Source organism: Elephas maximus, chromosome 17, assembly GCF_024166365.1.
Source record: "Elephas maximus indicus isolate mEleMax1 chromosome 17, mEleMax1 primary haplotype, whole genome shotgun sequence".
NCBI classification, from domain to species: Eukaryota; Metazoa; Chordata; class Mammalia; order Proboscidea; family Elephantidae; genus Elephas; species Elephas maximus.
The window spans coordinates 83,018,081-83,036,533 of record NC_064835.1 but is presented as its reverse complement, the minus strand read 5'-3'; the positions used below and the strand labels follow the sequence as shown (position 1 = coordinate 83,036,533).

Here is an 18,453-nt window from a genome sequence, read left to right as displayed (position 1 = left end):
AGTGCTACTGAGATGTGCTGTGATCTGATGTAACCAAGGACACTCCTGGCCACGTATGCCAAACCCAGTAAGGCGGAGGCCAGTCAGGCTCTAGCCTACACCATTCCCTGGCAGTATAGGTCTCTTGTGACTCTTGGAAAAAAATGTAGGAAACTCAAATTTACAGTCCTGGAGAAGACTATCAGCTCTAGAAAATGGTCTACAGGAGGGGGCAGAGAACGTGTTCATCTTCACTCTTCCTGGAGAATGTTTAGCATGTACCTCCCTAACTGGAGAGAGCGTCTAACTCATTTGTAGCTTTCTGTAACTATAATGCTGTCTAAGGCGAGGTGGTTTGACTGCAAGTCAGTTTGCGTGACAATACAAAAATCCCTTTGCAGTGGGCCATGTGACTAAACCTTACGTGATAGATCAGAAGAGGCACATTTGGGATGTTTGTCCCCAGACCCTAGGGCACATCAGGGTAGTAGACATAGGTACACTTCCTGAACTGGGCACTACCTCATGCTGCGGCCCTTGGTCCCTGATAAGAGCTCTCTTTTCCCCGTACGTGCCTCACTTTATGTTGGTGAGAAAAGGTTCAGTTACTTCAGATGTCTGGCAAACACATGAGCGTCACTCCTGGTGTCATGTTAAGGAGACTAAGCAATGGAAAAGGAGCCCTTAGCCATTCATGCAGAATTAATTTCTTTTTTTACACCTACACTGAAGCTACATTTTCAATCATTTCTGAATAGAAGGCTTTGTTATACTGCTCACATATTGAACTGGTTTACTTTTCTCGTATGTTGTTTATTTTTTTGCTCAATGAATGCTAGTAGCATGACTTCAGAGGGAAATATTTAGTGCATTCATGGAAACGCTTTTCTCTAGCCTTTAAAATTACTTTTTGAATGATTAAAAAAAAATCCAAATCCAAGGTATTGGTCATACCTGGGATGGGAGATAAGGGGATGGGCTTACTGTGAGGAACAAAGGGAATTCAACTTTCTCTATAACTGATGTTTTCAGGGGCTTAATTATATTTACTTGCTAATCTGTGGCGAGCAATTTCACAAGGGTGTCACCACATCTTTGACTTGGTGGGGACAGGTGAAATTGTACACTGCAGATTGGTGGGAAGGCACACTTGGGCCTGTGTGTACCTTGCTTATTGGGTAATCTGGTCCTGGATGTTTTATTTTTAACAATAAAAGCAATTGAAAAAATCTGGGTTGTGAGTACTTTGGTGTTCCTTCTTCTCCATATTTGTCAATAAGCTTAAGTACTTACTAATTAAACCACTTTGAAGCGCCCTTGGCGAAGAACTAGAGAATTTCAAGAAGTAATATGGGCATTAGAAATTATTTTTGTTATACATACTATTTGGCAACATTTAAGAAAGCCATTAATTTGTGCTGCTGTGTTTAACTTTGATTCAGATTCTTAATCACTTTTTTTTTCCCCTTCCTTACTTTGTAGTGGGCAAGTCTTATTTTTTTATGCAGGGTTAAAAAAAAATTAAGCCAAAATATGAAAAATGGAGACCTTTTGAAATGTAGTTAGCCAGTGGTGTGTATTCAGGTGGGTGCTGGCAGGCTGCCCTCTGTTGGCTTGCTAGGAGGAGTGCCACTTTTCACTCCATTCTCCCAGATTCTGTTGCCTGCTGGTGCAGGTTCCAGTATTTAGTGTCCAGTCAGTGTGACAGAGCTTCTGCTAGCTTTTGTCACCAAGCAGAGTGTGTCCAGCTGAGCCCATGCACACCTGGGGATGTGCGTTTGTTCCTGGCCACTACAGAGGGAAGGTGAATGTAAGCAACTCACAGGGACCCTATAGGGTTTCCAAGGCTGTAACTCTTTATAGAAACAGACTGCCACCTCTTCCTCCTGCGGGGCAGCAGGTGGTTTCAAACCACCAACCTTTTGGTTAACAGCCAGTAGCTTTAATCACTGTGCCACCAGGGCTCTTTAGGATCTTGAGATGGTAATTCTTAATGTATAATAAATTTTGAGAAGCACAGCTCTGCTAGTGGTTCTCAGACTTGGTCCCTAACCAGCACCATTAGCATTGTTAGAAATACAAATTCTCAACAGGGGTTTGAACCAGAACAAGCCTGGTTCAAAGCCCTGACCCAACCAACCAGTTGCTGTCAGGTGGATTCTAACTCACAGAGACCCCATGTGTGTTGGAATAGAATTGTGCTCCATGGGGTTTTTAATGGCTGATTTTTCAGAAGTAGATTGCCAGGCCTTTCTCCTGAGATACTGGTGGGTAGACTTGAACTGCCAACCTTTCTATTAGCAGCCAAACGTGTTAACTCTTTGTCTCACACAAGGCAAAGGTCCCTTTAAGAGGGAGGGAGGAGGGTCGGAGTCAGAAGAGATGGGACTGCAGAGCAGAGGCTGGAGTGATACAGCTTGAGCCAAGGAGTGCAGACAGCCTGTAGAAACCTGATGAGGCAAGGGAAAGATTCTGCCCTAGAGCCTCCAGAAGCCATGCTGACACCTTGATTTGAGCCCAGTGGAAATGATGTTGGACTTCTGTCCTCCAGAACTGGAAGATGATAAGTTTATGCCGTAGCAATAAGTTTGTAGGAAATAATACAGTCAAGTTTGTGCTTAAAATAAGGGATGAGCAAGGACTTCACAGGGAAGAGGAAGACCTCTTTCACATCAGAGATAATCAGACCCTTTGAGAGCTTGGAAAGAATGAGTGTATAGTCCTTAAAGCGCAGGCTCGGAGTCAGACTGCCTGCCTCAGAATCCTGGCACCACCATTTCTCAGCGGTGTGGTCTTGAGTAAGTGGACCTCTGTCCGTCTTTGCTCTTGCATCTGTACACGTGGAAACAATAGAGGACTTGCTTCAGAGGCTTGTTAGGCACTTCAGCTGACATAATCCATACGAAGGTTTGCACACTGCCTGGCACAAAGTAAGGGTGCTAGAGATGTGACAATTATTAGACAAGCCCATGGCTATTCACAGCCTGGGCCATGTGTTTGTGGTGGCTGAATTTTATTAGCACATTTCATAAGGCTGTTCTTTCTTTTGGGGAACTGCATGAATTGTGCATTCTTCACTCGTATATATCTAAAAGAAGTACCTGCTCCTTCCGGAGGCAGTGACATTTGTCTCAGTGCACGGCTAAGTACATGGAGTGTTTGTTTTGTTTTAATATGGGGTGCAAAAATAAATATACAAGTTTCCTATATGAGGAGCGAGCCTGTTTCCTGTCAAGAAACACGCTTGTGGCTTAGCTGTTTAGGTCTTAACACAGAGGGCCCTTTAGCTTGCATCCTTCTATCTATCCTTATGCTAAGAGTAGGGGAATTTTCTTAAGACATCAGGAAAGTCTTCTCAGGTGAAGGACCACTGTTTGGCTGGGGTAATGAGGAGGGAGAATGTATGCAGGGCCATTGTAGCTCTAGAGTTATGAGAATATGGAAAACTTTATAAATCATCACCGCAATGTGTTTCTGCCATGGTTATCGCTGAGTGAAAGGTGCAACAGCTTGCTCTAATTCTCTCCTTGTGTTCCATTCTCTGATAATGAAGTCCTTTTGGTACTTAAGAGCTCAGCTGCTAACCAAAAGGCAGGCAGTTTGAATCCACCCGCTGCTCCTTGGAAACCCTGTGAGGCAGTTCTACTGTGTCCTACAGGGTAGCTATGAGTCAGAATCAATTCGATGGCACTGGGTAATACCACTTTAGATGAAACCTAAAATTTTCCTACTTACTTCATAATAAATTTCCCTCTGTGGGTGGCATTTGGGTTGGTCAGGAGGAGCATTCCAGACAGAAGACAATACAGAGCTGTGGCACATTTCGGGAAATTGTGAACAGTCAAAGCACATGGTATGTGCCTGGTGGAGAGAAGGTGGGATGTGGAGCTGAAATTGTCCAATGGGGGAAGAATGTGAAGAGCCTTGGAGACCAACTTAGGAGTTTGGATGTGATCCTAGAGCCCTTCATTTTCCAGAGTGTGCAAATTTAGAAATTTCCACTTAGAAATTACGTGGAAATAAGGGTTCTTGGTCCCTATTCCAACGGTTTGGAAATGTTGTGGAAAAAAAGGAAGATAAGTCTTTCCTTTAAGAATTCTCAGAGCCTATGAATATATTTTGAATTTTCCAAACTGTTCCTCATCTCAAACAGTTGAATAGAGATGAGACCCAGAACCAAGGCATTAGGGTGGAAAGGAAGAAGTAGATTCAAAATATATTCAGGATGAAAAACCCTGGTGGCCAATTAGACTGGGGGGTGGGGAGCACAGAGTGGGTGTAGCAGGGGAGAGAAGTCCAATGTGACCCCATTTTCAAGTTTCAGATTTTAGTCAATGGAGGGATGGAAAATATATAGAAGAAATTGATTTTATAGAAAGATAATCCATTTTGAATTTATTTAGGACTTGTTTGATTTGAGATGCTGACAGGAGAGCTGAAGGTGCCGGTGTCCATAGACACTTGAGAATACAGATCAGGAGGAAGGAGGGCTGTGGGATTAGAGAGCTGTGTGAAGGCAGGTAGTTCAAGCTGTGGGTATCGATGAAGTTCTCTAGAGAAAGTACATTACCTGAAGTTTACATGAAAATCGCATTCATTTATAAAAATCAGTCAATAATGCTGTAGTCATGGGAAGAAGGGTAGAGCCATGATTTCTCTCTTAAGTGCTGACTCTTGCGTTCTGCTGAGGATCCTTGTTAAATGCTAAAATAGATGCCATGTCTCCTCTTTCAGAATCACGGCTTGTGCAATGACTATGAATAAGTACGTGGAAGAAAATGTATCTCAGAAATCCTACACGACCATCAAGTATTTCATGAAGATGCTGAGCAGTGTCAGCGAGACCCTGATCTTCATCTTCATGGGCGTGTCCACCGTTGGCAAGAACCACGAGTGGAACTGGGCCTTCGTCTGCTTCACCCTGGCCTTCTGTCTGATCTGGCGAGCACTGGGTAACAACCACTTGTTTCCTAAAAAAACATTCAGCAAACTTACTGAAACAGTGGAGTTTACTTCTTCTTGTCCTTTCTTTTCTGTTGTTCCTGCTTCTCCTTCTCTCCCTCCCTTCCTGATATAATCTTTTCTTCCCCGAGTATCTCCATGCCTTTGTTACAAATCAAATTAGCCTCACTTAGCTTCTCTGAAAGGAAACCTGGTGGTGCAATGGTTACACACTCAGCTGCTAACGAAAAGGTTGGTTTGAACCACCCACCCAGCAGCTCTGTGGGAGAAAGGCCTGGTGATCTGCTTCTGTAAAGATTATGGCCAAGATAACCCTATTGGGCAGCCCTACTCTGTCATATGGGATCACCGTGAGTCAGAATCGACTTGATGGCAAATGAAAACAATAATAGTTTCTCTGATTCCTCATTTTCACCCATTATCCTGAAACAACAACAGCAAAGAACCAAAAGCCTAGTAGTACTACTGCGGTAGAGAAAAAGAAAAGATCTTGGAGGCCCATTCTCAAACCTTTTTATGACCTGTGGGATAGACCATTGCCCACCAATATTTTCTGCTCTTAGGTTCATTGGGAAGCTGCTTTCCCATTGATATGCACACTGCCACAAGGCAGGGGCCTTATGATTGTCTGAAACAAACAACAAAAAAAAATAGTGTGTGTCACAAATTACTGTTTCTACAGGGTGTTGTATGAGGTGTGTGCAATTTTGGTAGGAAAAAGAGAAATTTTGAAAAAAAATTTTGGGACACATAAGTCCCAGTGGACTTGTGGGGAAGCCCTGGGGGTGGGGGTAGAATTAGTGGAACACCATATGTCCCTCTGGATACTATGGGTAGGCTTGTGGGAGGGGGCAAGAAAAAAAATCCATACTACCTACACAAAATTCAGTAACACTCAATGATTCAGCATTCTTCCATTAATGAAAACACACGGTAGCCACAAAAAATTCAAAGCAGAAAATAATAATTGGATCTGGAAATACTTGACTTCTGTTACAGAAGCATGAAAATCACTCTGCAGGTTTTCATCTCTTAGCCTCACACAGCTTATTTTCTTTGGGTTGTGTCTTTCTTCTCAGGTGTCTTTATCCTGACTCAGGTCATTAACTGGTTCCGTACAATTCCCCTGACCTTTAAGGATCAGTTCATCATTGCCTACGGAGGACTCCGAGGTGCCATCTGTTTTGCATTAGTGTTTCTCCTTCCTGCTGCTGTGTTTCCCCGGAAAAAGCTGTTCATTACGGCTGCAATTGTCGTCATATTCTTTACTGTTTTCATCCTGGTGAGTAGAGATCTTTCTCCCAGCAATGTTTCTCTCTTTATCTGGAGGAAATAAGATCTTCAGACTCTCATGATGAGTTCTTTTCACAGGATGTCAAGTGGCAAAGGTGTAAGCTTTAGTAGTTATGACATTAGGAAAAATGATATTTCCTATCTGGATTCATGTCCTGGATTGTCCAGGGTCCAAAGAGAGTCCAGTTTGGCCACTTGACCCACACAGGTGAATTATTATTTAAGGAAACTCAGCTAAGTGATCTAAGCTTACTACTGGAAACTTCTGAGCCTCGGTTGCTAATCTTTGTCATTTGTCTTAATCTCTGACCTAATAAGTGTACTTGTTAAATGCTGGTTGTATGTGATAACCTTACAACAGCTATTTGACATAGTGAAACAGTGGAACGAATGAAAATAAGTTAGTATTGGAAGGCAGAAAGTGTGGTGGAAAAAACATGGACCTGTGTCCAGATCTTGACTTTGAAAGTTAATTAATATCTTTAAATTAATAATACAGCCCTTAGGAGATTATATTTTGTGGATATCCATTTACTGGAAACCCTGGTAGCACAGTGGTTAAGTGCTACAGCTGCTAACCAAAAGGTTGGCAGTTCAAATTCACCAGGTGCTCATTGGAAACTTTATGGGGCAGTTCTACCCTGTCCTATAGGGCCACTATGAGTCGGAATCGACTCGATGGCAAAGGGTTTGGTTTTTGGTTTTATCCATTTAGTAAATAATTATTGGGCTCATGTTATGTGGTAGGCAATATTCTAGAAGCTTAAAAATCTATGAATAAAAATACAAAACATAAGATCCCTGTCCTTGTGGAGCTTACATTCTAGTGGGAAAAGCAGATATTAGCCAATAAACATAATAAACAAATAAGTCATACGGTAGTTCAGAAAGTGGAAGTTGTATTACCATAAATAGAAAGTAGGGGATCACGAGTGATGAGGGTGGTCTTGGGAGTCAAGGGGCTGCAATTCTAAATAGAATGATCATGGAAGGCCTCAATGAGAAAAATTGTATTTGAGAAAAGGCTTCTGAGGAAGTGAAGAAATCAGCCAAGCTGAAGAACATTCCAGGCAAATGGAACTAAAGGACAAAGTTCTGAAGGTAGTGTACTCTTGGCTAGTGTAGCTACAGTGGTGTGGAGTGTGAGGGAGATACTGGAGTCCTAGATCATGTAGGGCCTTGCAGGCCATTATAAGGACTTTGCCTCTTTGAGTGAAATGGAAGCCATCAGAAGGTTTTCTGCAGAAGAATGGTATAATCTGACTTGTTTTGTAAAAGGATCGTCATGGTTACTGTGTTGAGAATAGACTGTTATGGGGTGTCATGGATTGAATTGTGTCCCCAAAATATGTGTATCAATTTGGCTAGGCCATGATTCCCAGTATTGTGTGATCGCCACCATTTTGTCACCTGATGTGATTTTCCTATGTGTTGTAAATCCTACCTCTATGATGTTAATGAGGTGGAATAACTGGAAGTTATGTTAACGAGGCAGGATTCAATCTATAAGACTGGATTATGTCTTGAGCCAATCTCTTTTGAGATATAAAAGACAGAAGCGAGCAGAGAGACAGGGAGACCTCATACCACCAAGAAAGCAGTACCAGGAGTAGAGCACATCCTTTGGACCTGCGGTTCCTGTGCAGAGAAGCTGTTAGTCCAGGGGAGGTTTGATGAGAAGGACCTTCCTCCAGAGCCAACAAAGAGAAAAAGCCTTCCTCTGGAGCTGAATTTGGACTTCTAGCCTACTAGACTGTGAGAAAATAAATTTCTCTTTGTTGAAGCCATCCACTTGTGGTATTTCTGTTGTGGCTGCGCTAGATGACTAAGACATGGGGCAAAGGTGGAAGTAGGAAATTCAGTGTGGATGCCAATGTGGTCATCTAAGCAAAACCAGGGTGGCGACAGTAGAGTTGTGAGAGTCTAGGGTCCATTCTGAAGTTAGAACCTACAGGATTTCCTGATGGATTAGCTGTGGGTTTGAGAGAAAGAGGAGTCATGGATGACTCTAGCGTTTTAGCATTGAGCAACTAGAATGATGGACTTGTCCTCAAGTGAGATGGGAAAGGCTGTGGCTAGAGGAGATATGAGAGAGCAGATTAATAGCTCACTTGTGGACATGCTGGGCTAGTAATATCTATTAGATGTACAAGTGGAGACATTGAAGAAATGGATTATTATGACTCTGGAGTTCAGGAAGGAAGTCCAGCCTGGAGATATAAGTTTTGGCGTTATCTGCAGATGTTGTTAGTTGCTTTTGAATTGGCTCCAATTCATGGTGACCCCATGTACAACAAAACAAAACATTCTCCAGTGCTTGCCATCTTCATGATTGCTGGTATGCTTAAGCCCATTGCCGTGGTCACTGTGTATTTTAAGTGCTTTACAAGTTAGGAGGTTCATCTTCCAGCACTATATCAGACAACATTCAGTTGTGATCTATAGGGTTTTCACTGGGAAGCAGCTAAGGAGACTAAGACCAAGCGATCGGTGACAAAGAAGGAAAACCAGGAGATTTTAAATTTTTTTTTTTTTTTTAACAGTTGTTACATAATCCTTTCTAGGTGCCTACCTTGATTCTAAGCACTTTACATACTAACTTGTTTAATCTTCATAGAAGTTCTATGGCAGGTAACTCTAGGAGCAAGTCACTGTTACTATTCCCATCTGTTAGATGAGGAAACTGAAGCTCTGTAACTGAGGCTGAGTAATTCCCCCAAGTTTACATAGCTAGTAAGTGGGGGAGCAGGGAGTTAAGCCCTGTTTGATCTCAACTCTAAATAAATGTCTAGTAAAATGCTTGGCATATAGTAAGTGCTCAGTATTATTACTTATTGTGATTTTCTCCCTTTAGTCATTTCTCAAAAACAAAACAAAACAAAAAACATTCATTCTTCAATATTGGGAGCAGTGGGTTGGTGGCAATCCTAGAGAGGAGTACCTTGGGAGACCCTTTCCTGACTTACAAAGATGACCACTTCCTGTTATTGACTTTATTATCAACCCCTTTGTAATGCTGGTACCCTTTAGTGGTTGCTTCCTTGTGCCAGGCACTCTGGCAGGTGCTTTTTTACAGGCATCATCTCATTTCATCCTCATGACCAACCTTTGAGACAGAGACCAGTGTTCCAGCTAAGGAAACAGATGAAAAGAGGGGAACACACTGGCCCAAGGAAGCACATTTTGTAAGCTACCGAGGCTGAAGTTGAGCCCAGGATTCGCTGACTCCATAGGCCAAGCTCTTACCTATTAAGCTATAGTGACTTCCCTTAAGACATTATTTATGATTAGTAGTTTCAATTATACGTATCCCTAATAGTTTTGATTCAGATGTTCCTTGTGGGCTTGACTTCCCTCCTTCAACTCAGGGAGATGCCATAGAGGAGAAGCAAATTTTCATCTTCATTCCTTTGCTTGGGTGTTCATAGGATCTATGTAACTAGTCACCCAATTTGTTACTCTCACACCTTGCCTGTGGCAAAATTGTGAAATGAATCAATTTTACCTGGAGTATTTTAATCTCTCAGTGAACATCCTGGGGCAGAATGCTTGAGGGGAAAGGTCAGGCAAGGGGTGAGTGATTGCATCCCCTCTTTCTAGACCTGCCAGCCCTATTCTTACCACCCAGGGTGAATTCTGCCAAGGCTTATTAAATGCTTCTGGACTCCTCTCCCTTCTTCTCAGAACATAAGGTGTCAAAAATAAGTATCGAATATGAAAATAGAACCATATTAGTCTAGTGTAACTAAACCCATTGCCATTGAATTGATTCCGACTCATAGCGACCCTACAGGACAGAGTAGAATTGCCCCATGGGATTTCCAAGGCTGTAATCTTTACAGAAGCAGACTGCCACATCTTTTTCCTATGGACGTGGCTGGAGGGTTCAAACTGCCAAACTTTTGGTTAGCAGCTGAGCACTTAACCACTGCACCACCAGCCTCCTCCTAGTGTGACTGGGAACTCTCAAATATCTATAGTGCAAAACCATTACTCCCCCAAAATATCGTGGACATAAACAAAATTTATAAAATATAATAAAAATGACAATATAAATGTAATTCAAGAGAAGACATACAAAACACAAGCTTGATTTTTTTTACTTATTGGATTCAGTAGACTCAGAATTACCATTCCCCCCCCCCAAAAATCATGGACATACGTATGTGTAAAATATAATAAAAATGACTTAATATAAAGATGTAATTCAAGACAGGATATGCAAATTACAAGCTCAATTTTTTTTTTGCTTACTGGATTCAGTTGACCCAAAATTACTTTTCTGTAATAATAAAAAAAAAAAAAATTTTTTTAATAATCAGAACAACATAGCATAAGAAAAAAGAAAAACATTGCAAAAACTGTATAATATTGTTCACTGAAAATTATGTATATATGTGATTAAAATAGAGTATCATTATTTATCTCATAAGTTGTTTTGTCTTTTTGTAATCATAACTAAACTAGAAGATGTAAGTAAAATATTGATGTCCCATATTAAACGTCTGCATGCCCATTTTGAACAAATACCATGTGTAAAAATAGTTAGCATTTTTAACGTGACAAATGAGCTTGTTTCTTGCTTGTTTTGTAACCTAATTGAGGTTGAGATTCTATATTTATCTCAGTGCTGACTTGTTTGTAGACTGGCATTGATCAGTGGAATGGCATTGATTAGCAGACCACACTCTTTGAGTAGCACTGGTCTAAACTAAGTGGCAAAACATATTAAGAAATGTTACGTTCCTTGCCCTGGCCTGGTTGCTTGTTAATCTTTTAATTAACGCAGTACGTGCTTGAGGAAAGATGTTGGGCTGTACTGGGTTAGTAGAAACTGCTCAGTGGTGCCATGTGCCCAGGGCTGGTGCGATACTGTAGATACACCACTGGGATAAAAAGATCTTTAAGCAGGAGAATGACATGTGTTTGAAAAAGATCTCTCTGGCCATTGGGTGAGAGAATGGATTATAGGAGACAAAAATGGAAACAAGGAGACCAATTTGGGTGCTTACATCATAGCCTGGTCAAGAAATGATAATGATTTGTATATGGATAGTACTGGCAGAAATGGAAAGAGTTCCCATTTATTTTGGAGGAATATTCAAGTCTAGATGTGAGAAGTGAGCAGAATCAAGGATTGCTCCAAGGATAATTGGTAATTCCTGTGTGGTGCAGAAAGTCAGGGAGTTCTTAGGAAGTGGGGAAGTCGAGAGGCCGTAAGTCAGAAAGCTTGTCTGAGATGGTCTCCTTGTTCTCAGTAAAGTAGGAGCATGGTCTTCTCCCAGAGTGAAGAGGGGAGGAGGAGGGTAGAAGCGAAGAAGAGAGATGAAGGTGAGTAGGCACCTGATGGGAAAGGGGAAAGAACCTAGGCAAGAAAAAGAATAATTGAGTATTATAACTGTATCAGGTTAACTGTCCAGTGGTGGAGATATTTGGGCTCAATATTTGGTGTTTGTAAACATACCCTATGGGCAGTTCTTTCTCTGACTAGGTCTAAGTACAGCCTGGCCAAACTCACTTTGGGAAGAGAAATTGCTGTAGTTTCACACCTACTAATATCTTCACTTCTCTCTGTTCTCTTTGTGTGTGTGTGTGTGTGTCTGTATGTGCACTGATTAGAGGCTGATGCTTTGATATTGTTCCCTCTTCCTCCCATTCTCTTACATACCACCATCTCTCAAGAAATTACAAACACAGGCACACACACACATTATTCTCTTCAGAAAGGATCTTTCTTTCCAGAATACATCAATAATTAAGGAACTTCCTGAGAGAAGCCTGGAGGGAGATACTTAATGGGTTACCAATATAGTAGACAGAATTATGAATTGATGAATAAATTTTTGCCCTCCTAGTAAGAACTATGTATTCTCCAAATGACAACTTTTCTATTGATGGACTTACCATTAAACATTAAAATGGTTTTCCCTCCTTATTTCAGTATTTCTTATATGATGAGCTATTCCATCCTGAAATGTTGAGTTAGCACTATCTTCCAAAATAGAATCTCACATGACATATAATTTATTATTTGATACCAAGATTTATAATGACAGTTTTAATATTTCTTGAATTATGTTGAAAATTAGAGAAAATGACTTCTTTATGAAATACATTTTCCTGTTTTTGGAATATAATCATGCTTGTGGACTATTGAATTAATAAACAATTCAGATTCTTTGGACATTGAAGTTCATTTTTTTTTAAATAAGATTAGTAATGTTATATAAAACATAAGCTGTTTCATGTTTTGAAATTACAATGGAAATTGGGGAGGGTGGGGTTCGGTAGTACAAAGCACAGACTATAGAGTAAGGCTGTCCTGTAAGCCTCAGTTTACTCATCTGTAAAATGTAGTAACTCCTTTCAGTAGGTACTACATTGTAGTAAAATGTAGATAGTACTAACTCCTTTCAGTCAGGAAAAGGGAAATATGTATGTAAAACAATGCCTGGCATAAAGTTTTAGTTTCATGATTTGCTATGTTTTAATATATAACACAGAAGAAAAGGAAGAAGAGCAAAACAAAACAAAACAATTCCTTCCAATACACTTTTCTTTGGAAGGAAAAATATTTAGAGTACAATAATTATTATTTAATTGATCTCTATCATCAAATAGCCAATTTCCAGAATTCTGGAAATCTATTTAGTGGTTATCAAGAAGCAACAGCAATGTTGGAATTAAAGAGATGGCTATTTATTTTTCCCTCTATTACAGGTTAGTGTTATAATTTACTATAAATCTTTGTGCAGAATGAAATGTCTGGGATTTTTCCTACTTGAAAGTTAATAAATTAATCTATTACTGCTTTGTGGATGCTGGCAGAAGACACAACACTCCTGGGTCAGAGACACTGGACTTCATTACTCATGGCAAATGCAGTAGCCAGAGCTTCATGTTACTTTGTACTGGTTCCTTATACACCTCAAATCCCACGGAAGTGGGCTGCACTGTTGGAGGGGAACACTGAGCTTGAGGGATCTGTTGCTCTCAGGATTCTTTCTTTGTCTTTGGTTTTGGAAGGTTTGACTATGATATGTCTTGGTGACTTTCTTTTGGGGTCTATCCTGAATGAGACTCGTTGAGATTCCTTGGATGGATATCTTCTAGTCTTTCATGGTACTAGGGAAGTTTTCTGCCATCGTATCTTCAAAATTTTTCTCTGTGCTTTTTTTTTTCTTTCGTTTACTCCTGTTCTGGAATTCCTAGCATGAATAAATTATTCCCCTTGATAGTGTTCCACATAACTTTTTCGCTTTCTTCATTCATTTTTCTGAATGTTCCTCAAACAAATTAGTGTCAAGGGTTCTGTCCTGTATTTCACTGATTCAGTCTTCCATTGATTCAATTCTACTATATCCTTCTATTGAGTTATCTATTTCTAAAATTTTATTGTTAATCTTCTAGTTTCTAGTTATTGTTTTTGTATGGTTTTTAATTGTCTATTCATTTTGTCATTTTGTTCTTATATTGTTTTTCGGAATTCTTCTAGAGTTTTGCTTCTGTTTTCCTTCTGTGCTTCCTTGATCTCTTTCTTTATCTGTTGGAGGGTCCTATATATAAGTCTTTTGAATTCCTTATCAGGTAGTTCCATTGTCATTTCTTCTCCAGGAAGATTTTTGGGCTCACGTGCTTGAGCCATCTTGTCCTGCTTCTTTATGTGACTTGATACTGTCTGTTGTCTCCAAGGCATAAAGGTGTTGTTATATTAGTTTATTGATTGTATGTTTGTTTGCCTCATCCTGTTATTTTTATTTGTTTTGTTTTGATACGAGAGGGTGGGGAGGGCGTGCTACTCTGGTCACTAGTCTGGCAGCATTAGAGTGCTCACCACCTGTTTCTGGGTGGGTGGGGCAGCAACTGGGAGCATGAATGTGGGTCTCTATTTGCTATTCATGTGGGGCAGCTGAGGGTGGGCTGGGTGGGTGTTGGCCACTATCCGTTGTTGATCCAATGGCACAGCGTGGGCAGTGGTACTTGCTGAGTAGATGGGGAGGCAAGTGTGGGGGGTGTGGTGGGTGAGTGGGGGCATGGTTGCCACTGCTCGCTGCACCAGGGGGATGTGATGGGCTGGCGAGCATGGGGGTATGCAGTTGCTGCCACTTGCTGGGTCAGGGGGGAGGGGGTGGCAGGCAGGCGCACACATGGTTTGTGGTTGCTGCCCTTGCCCACTTGAGGGGGCTGAATGGTGGGTGGGTGAGTGCATAGGAGCATGCTTATTGCTGCTGTTCATATGAGTGGGGGGTGGTGTACAGGGCTGGGTGGGGGGGCTCATATTTTGGTCTCCATTTGGGTGGTGTGGCCAGGGTATGGGACCCTCTGCCGCTTCCGATCAGGAGGGTGGGGAAAGGGTGAGTGTGCCACTTCAGCTAGCAGGCATGGGGCCCTGGGCACTTTGTGTCTGCTGCAGCTAGCAGTCAGGACCTGTCCTTGACCAAGTGTGGGGAGGGGGCGCCTGGAGTCCAGTCATTTGGGGGACCTCCCACCAATAGTTGTTGATCGACCACCTCATGTGCACCACCCATCCCGGAAGTCAGGGACTGCTGCTAGTGCGAATACCTGACTATGGACCCTGGTTCTCTCCCTGCTCTGTGAACAGCAGGATCCCTGGAATTATCACCCTCCTTTATATGTTTTCCTCCCTTAAATCTGGATCATGATCCACTCACTTAGCTTCTCTCTGGTTCTGTTTATAAAGTTTGTCTCTCTCTCTTATGGGAATGCCATGAAGTTGCCTTCCTGTACTTCTCATTTGAGATCACTACTGGCTTTGTCTCAAGATGGCCGTGTTGAGCTGGGGCAACTGGAGGAGCCCCTTTGCTCCTTGTCACTTCTCTTTTGCTGCGTTCATTCAATTTTTTCTTCCAATCCATGTTCAATTCAATTCTTTCTCCATCCTTTTAGATGTTCAGAGTTCTAAGACTGTTATCTGCATCTGTTTCACTTAGTTTCTCAGGTCTTTGCTGTAGAGGGACAGTATGGTGCATCTGACTAAGCTGCCATCTTGGCTCCTCCACCATATTTTTCAAATAAACAAAATAGTTTCTTCAAGTTCTTTGGGAAGTTGCCTGATACATCAACAAGAGAATATAAGGCAGCTCCTCTCTCTCTTTTTTGTTTTGGTTTGCCTTGTTTTTGCAAAATTTAATTCCAAAAAACAAAAACAAAACAAGAAATCATTTTCTACCAAAAGAATGCTCATTTTAATTAAACAGCAGTTCTCATTTCTTTCTGACAGTAATGGAAGTAGAGGGGTTCAAGGCAGGGAGAAGGCAAAGATGGAACAATGTAGAAAACGTATCTTACCTCTCTGTCATTCTCCCAGTGACTGCTGTTAAATAATTCTCCTCAGGCAGGTTTCTCTCTGAAGTGTTGTGGTTATTGTGCCAAAGCACAAGGAACGAGTAAAAATTTAACTCGCGTTTTGCAAAACATTTCCAGTGGTTTGGTTGAAAATGAAGAGGTTTTTTTTTTTAACCTACATGGATGGTCACAAGCTATTTTTCTAACCCTTATCAGGTGGCTCCCCAGGTGACCTAAATTAGAAATTTTCCAGTGTAGCAAAATAAGATGCCTTCTCAAAGTTTTTTTTTTTTTTTTTTTTTTTTTACCTCCTCTCTCTCTCCAAACTAGGGACTCAGGCTTCTAGAATATAATGTCCAGTTTGGGGAACTTAATATGACATACACAAATGCCATGTAATCTACCCTAGAAATAGATGGATTAAAGAAGGAAGGAAGGAAGAAGGGAGGGGAAAGAAGTAAGGTAGAATCTATCAAATAATTCCTAATGAGCATGATATAGAAACTACAAATAATTAAAAGAAAAAGAGACAAAGAGCCCTTTGAAAAAACACATATTTTAAACAGATGGGTGTCAATAATCTATTGCATGTAAACAATGAGTTTTATTAATTAGAAATTTAAGTATGTTATATTTTCAGATATTTGAAGCAATCTGGACACTCGGCCTTACTTGCTTCCTGCAGTTGACCTCTTGTGTTTTATTTATGGCAGTATGTTCACTTCTGGATTATTCATCTAGTGGAAGGAATCAACATGGAGATTGTCAGGGCAGGTCCCGTGTCCTGTATTTTTTCATGTTCATATTAACAGATACTGGGCATTTCCTAATTATTTAAGAAGTAAACACGGATAGATAAAAAGCATGTGGAACAAGTTAGTGTCTTTAGACCACATTGTATAGTTTTAGAAATTGCATTGATTTTGCTGATTTTGCCTTAAGCTCTTATGAAACTAGTGGCCTCATTTACATAAGTTAAAAATTACAGAACAGGTTTGGTTTTGTGTTGATTGGAAAACTGTTATTACCTCCTGTGGTATTTCAGAGTAGCAGACTGAAATAAAACAGAACATGAGCTGTGTATTACACCAAACTTGGTAAAAATCAGCTCACACTTCAGAAGGTTAAAATTTAAATCAAGCTGAAAAATGCCCACAGCTAAACTGATGGAACAAAAATGGGACCTCCTTTAAAAAGTGTGCATGTATGTGTGTGCGTGTGTGTGTGCACACCACAGTCATTTTACATTTTCAAACAACATTCTTAAATACTTAAAAACACGGAGGAAGTAAGGTGAAGATCAAATGCATGTCAGGGGACATATTACCACCCCTGCCAAAAAAAAAAAAAAAAAAAAATCCCTCAAAAACAACAACAAAAACCCAGCAAACCAATCCTTCCTATTTATTATGCTTATGTTAGGTGGTTGGTAGCCATCTCCCAACTAAGAAGTGACTTGGGCATTTTCCTTGACCATACTCTCAGACATACCCTCTCCTCAGCCCAGCCTATTTAAGTGCCATTGTCACATAATTTTAAATCTATTAGTTTATAGTTTGTTTTGATACCTGCAAGTTCCCCCTCACTCTTTTTTTCTAAAATTTTCTAGTTACATTTACTCTTCCAGATTAATTTAGAATCAATCACTCAAGTTTTGTTAAAAATTCTTAGGAATATGTTATTGGAATTGTATTGAAAGCACATGTTAGTTGAGAAAAAATTGTCATCATAATATTGTTCAGTCATCCCTTCTAGGAATTTTATGTCTTTTTCTTAATTCAAGTCTTTTTAATATGCTCTAGTTAAGTTTTATAGTTCTCTTTGTAAAGGTTTTGTGCATTTTTTGATAGAGTTATTGCTTGGTGTGTGTGTGTGTGTATATATATATATTTTTTTTCATTGCTATTATGTAGGTGTTTATATTTTGTTACGCTTCCTAAAAAGTATATCAGATGTTGTTGTTGTCCTTAGGTGCAGTCGAGTTGGTTCCAACTCATAGCGACCCTGTGTGCAACAGAATGAAACACTGCCCATTCCTGTGCCATCCCCACAATCGTTGTTACGCTTGAGCCCATTGTTGCAGCCACTGTGCTAATCCATCTTGTCGAGGGTCTTCCTCTTTTTCGCTGATCCTCCACTTTACCAAGCATGATGTCCTTCTCCAGGGACTGATCCTTCCTGGTAACATATCTGAAGTATGTGAGACAAAGTCTTGCCATCCTAGCTTCTAATGAGCATTCTGGCTGTACTTCTTCCAAGACAGATTTGTTCATTCCTTTGGCAGCCCATGGTATATTCAATATTCTTCTCCAACACCATAATTCAAAGACATCAATTCTTCTTCCATCTTCCTTATTCATTGCCTAGCTTTGTATGCATATGAGGTGATTGAAAACACCATGGCTTGGGTCAGGTGCACCTTAATCACATGGATTTGTGTGTATCGAATTTTTGTCTGGTAATTTTACAAGTAGCTTGTTACTGTTAAATTAAAAATGATTAGATTTTTAGAACAACAAGAAAAAGTAGATCATTCACCAACAACAAAACTCTTGTCGCTTCCTTTTCACTTCTTGTCACCTCTACCTCCTCTTTGTCTATTCTTATTTAATTGACTAGGACCTGCAGAGCTGTGTCAGGAGCCAGGGAGGTAAGGAGAGTCCTTGTGTTGTCCCTGGCTCTGATGGAAATGATTTTAATATTTCATTATTCAGTGAGATATTCTTTGTAGATTTCTTGAAGACATCTTTTATCACGTTAAGGAAATTTTCTTCTCTCCTAATTTGCTAAATAGCGTATGGTTCCCCTCTCTTCCCAAGTTCACCTCGAAACATGCCCAAACCCACTCCATGCCTTCCTCACTGCTGATCCTTTGCTGTGTTGTAATCTCTGCTGAGATAACTACCACTGTTC

At 40.6% G+C, this 18,453-nt stretch overlaps 1 protein-coding gene across 1 annotated transcript in view; it reads left to right on the top strand.

The window, feature by feature from the left end:
* Window positions 1-18,453, top strand: part of SLC9A2 (solute carrier family 9 member A2) — a 147,877-nt gene that overhangs the window by 106,956 nt on the left and 22,468 nt on the right. The window contains exons 9-10 of the mRNA XM_049856372.1: window positions 4,714-4,931; window positions 6,021-6,223. Of these exons, the coding sequence (XP_049712329.1) occupies window positions 4,714-4,931; window positions 6,021-6,223 (421 nt within the window). The remainder of the gene's footprint in view (window positions 1-4,713; window positions 4,932-6,020; window positions 6,224-18,453) is intronic.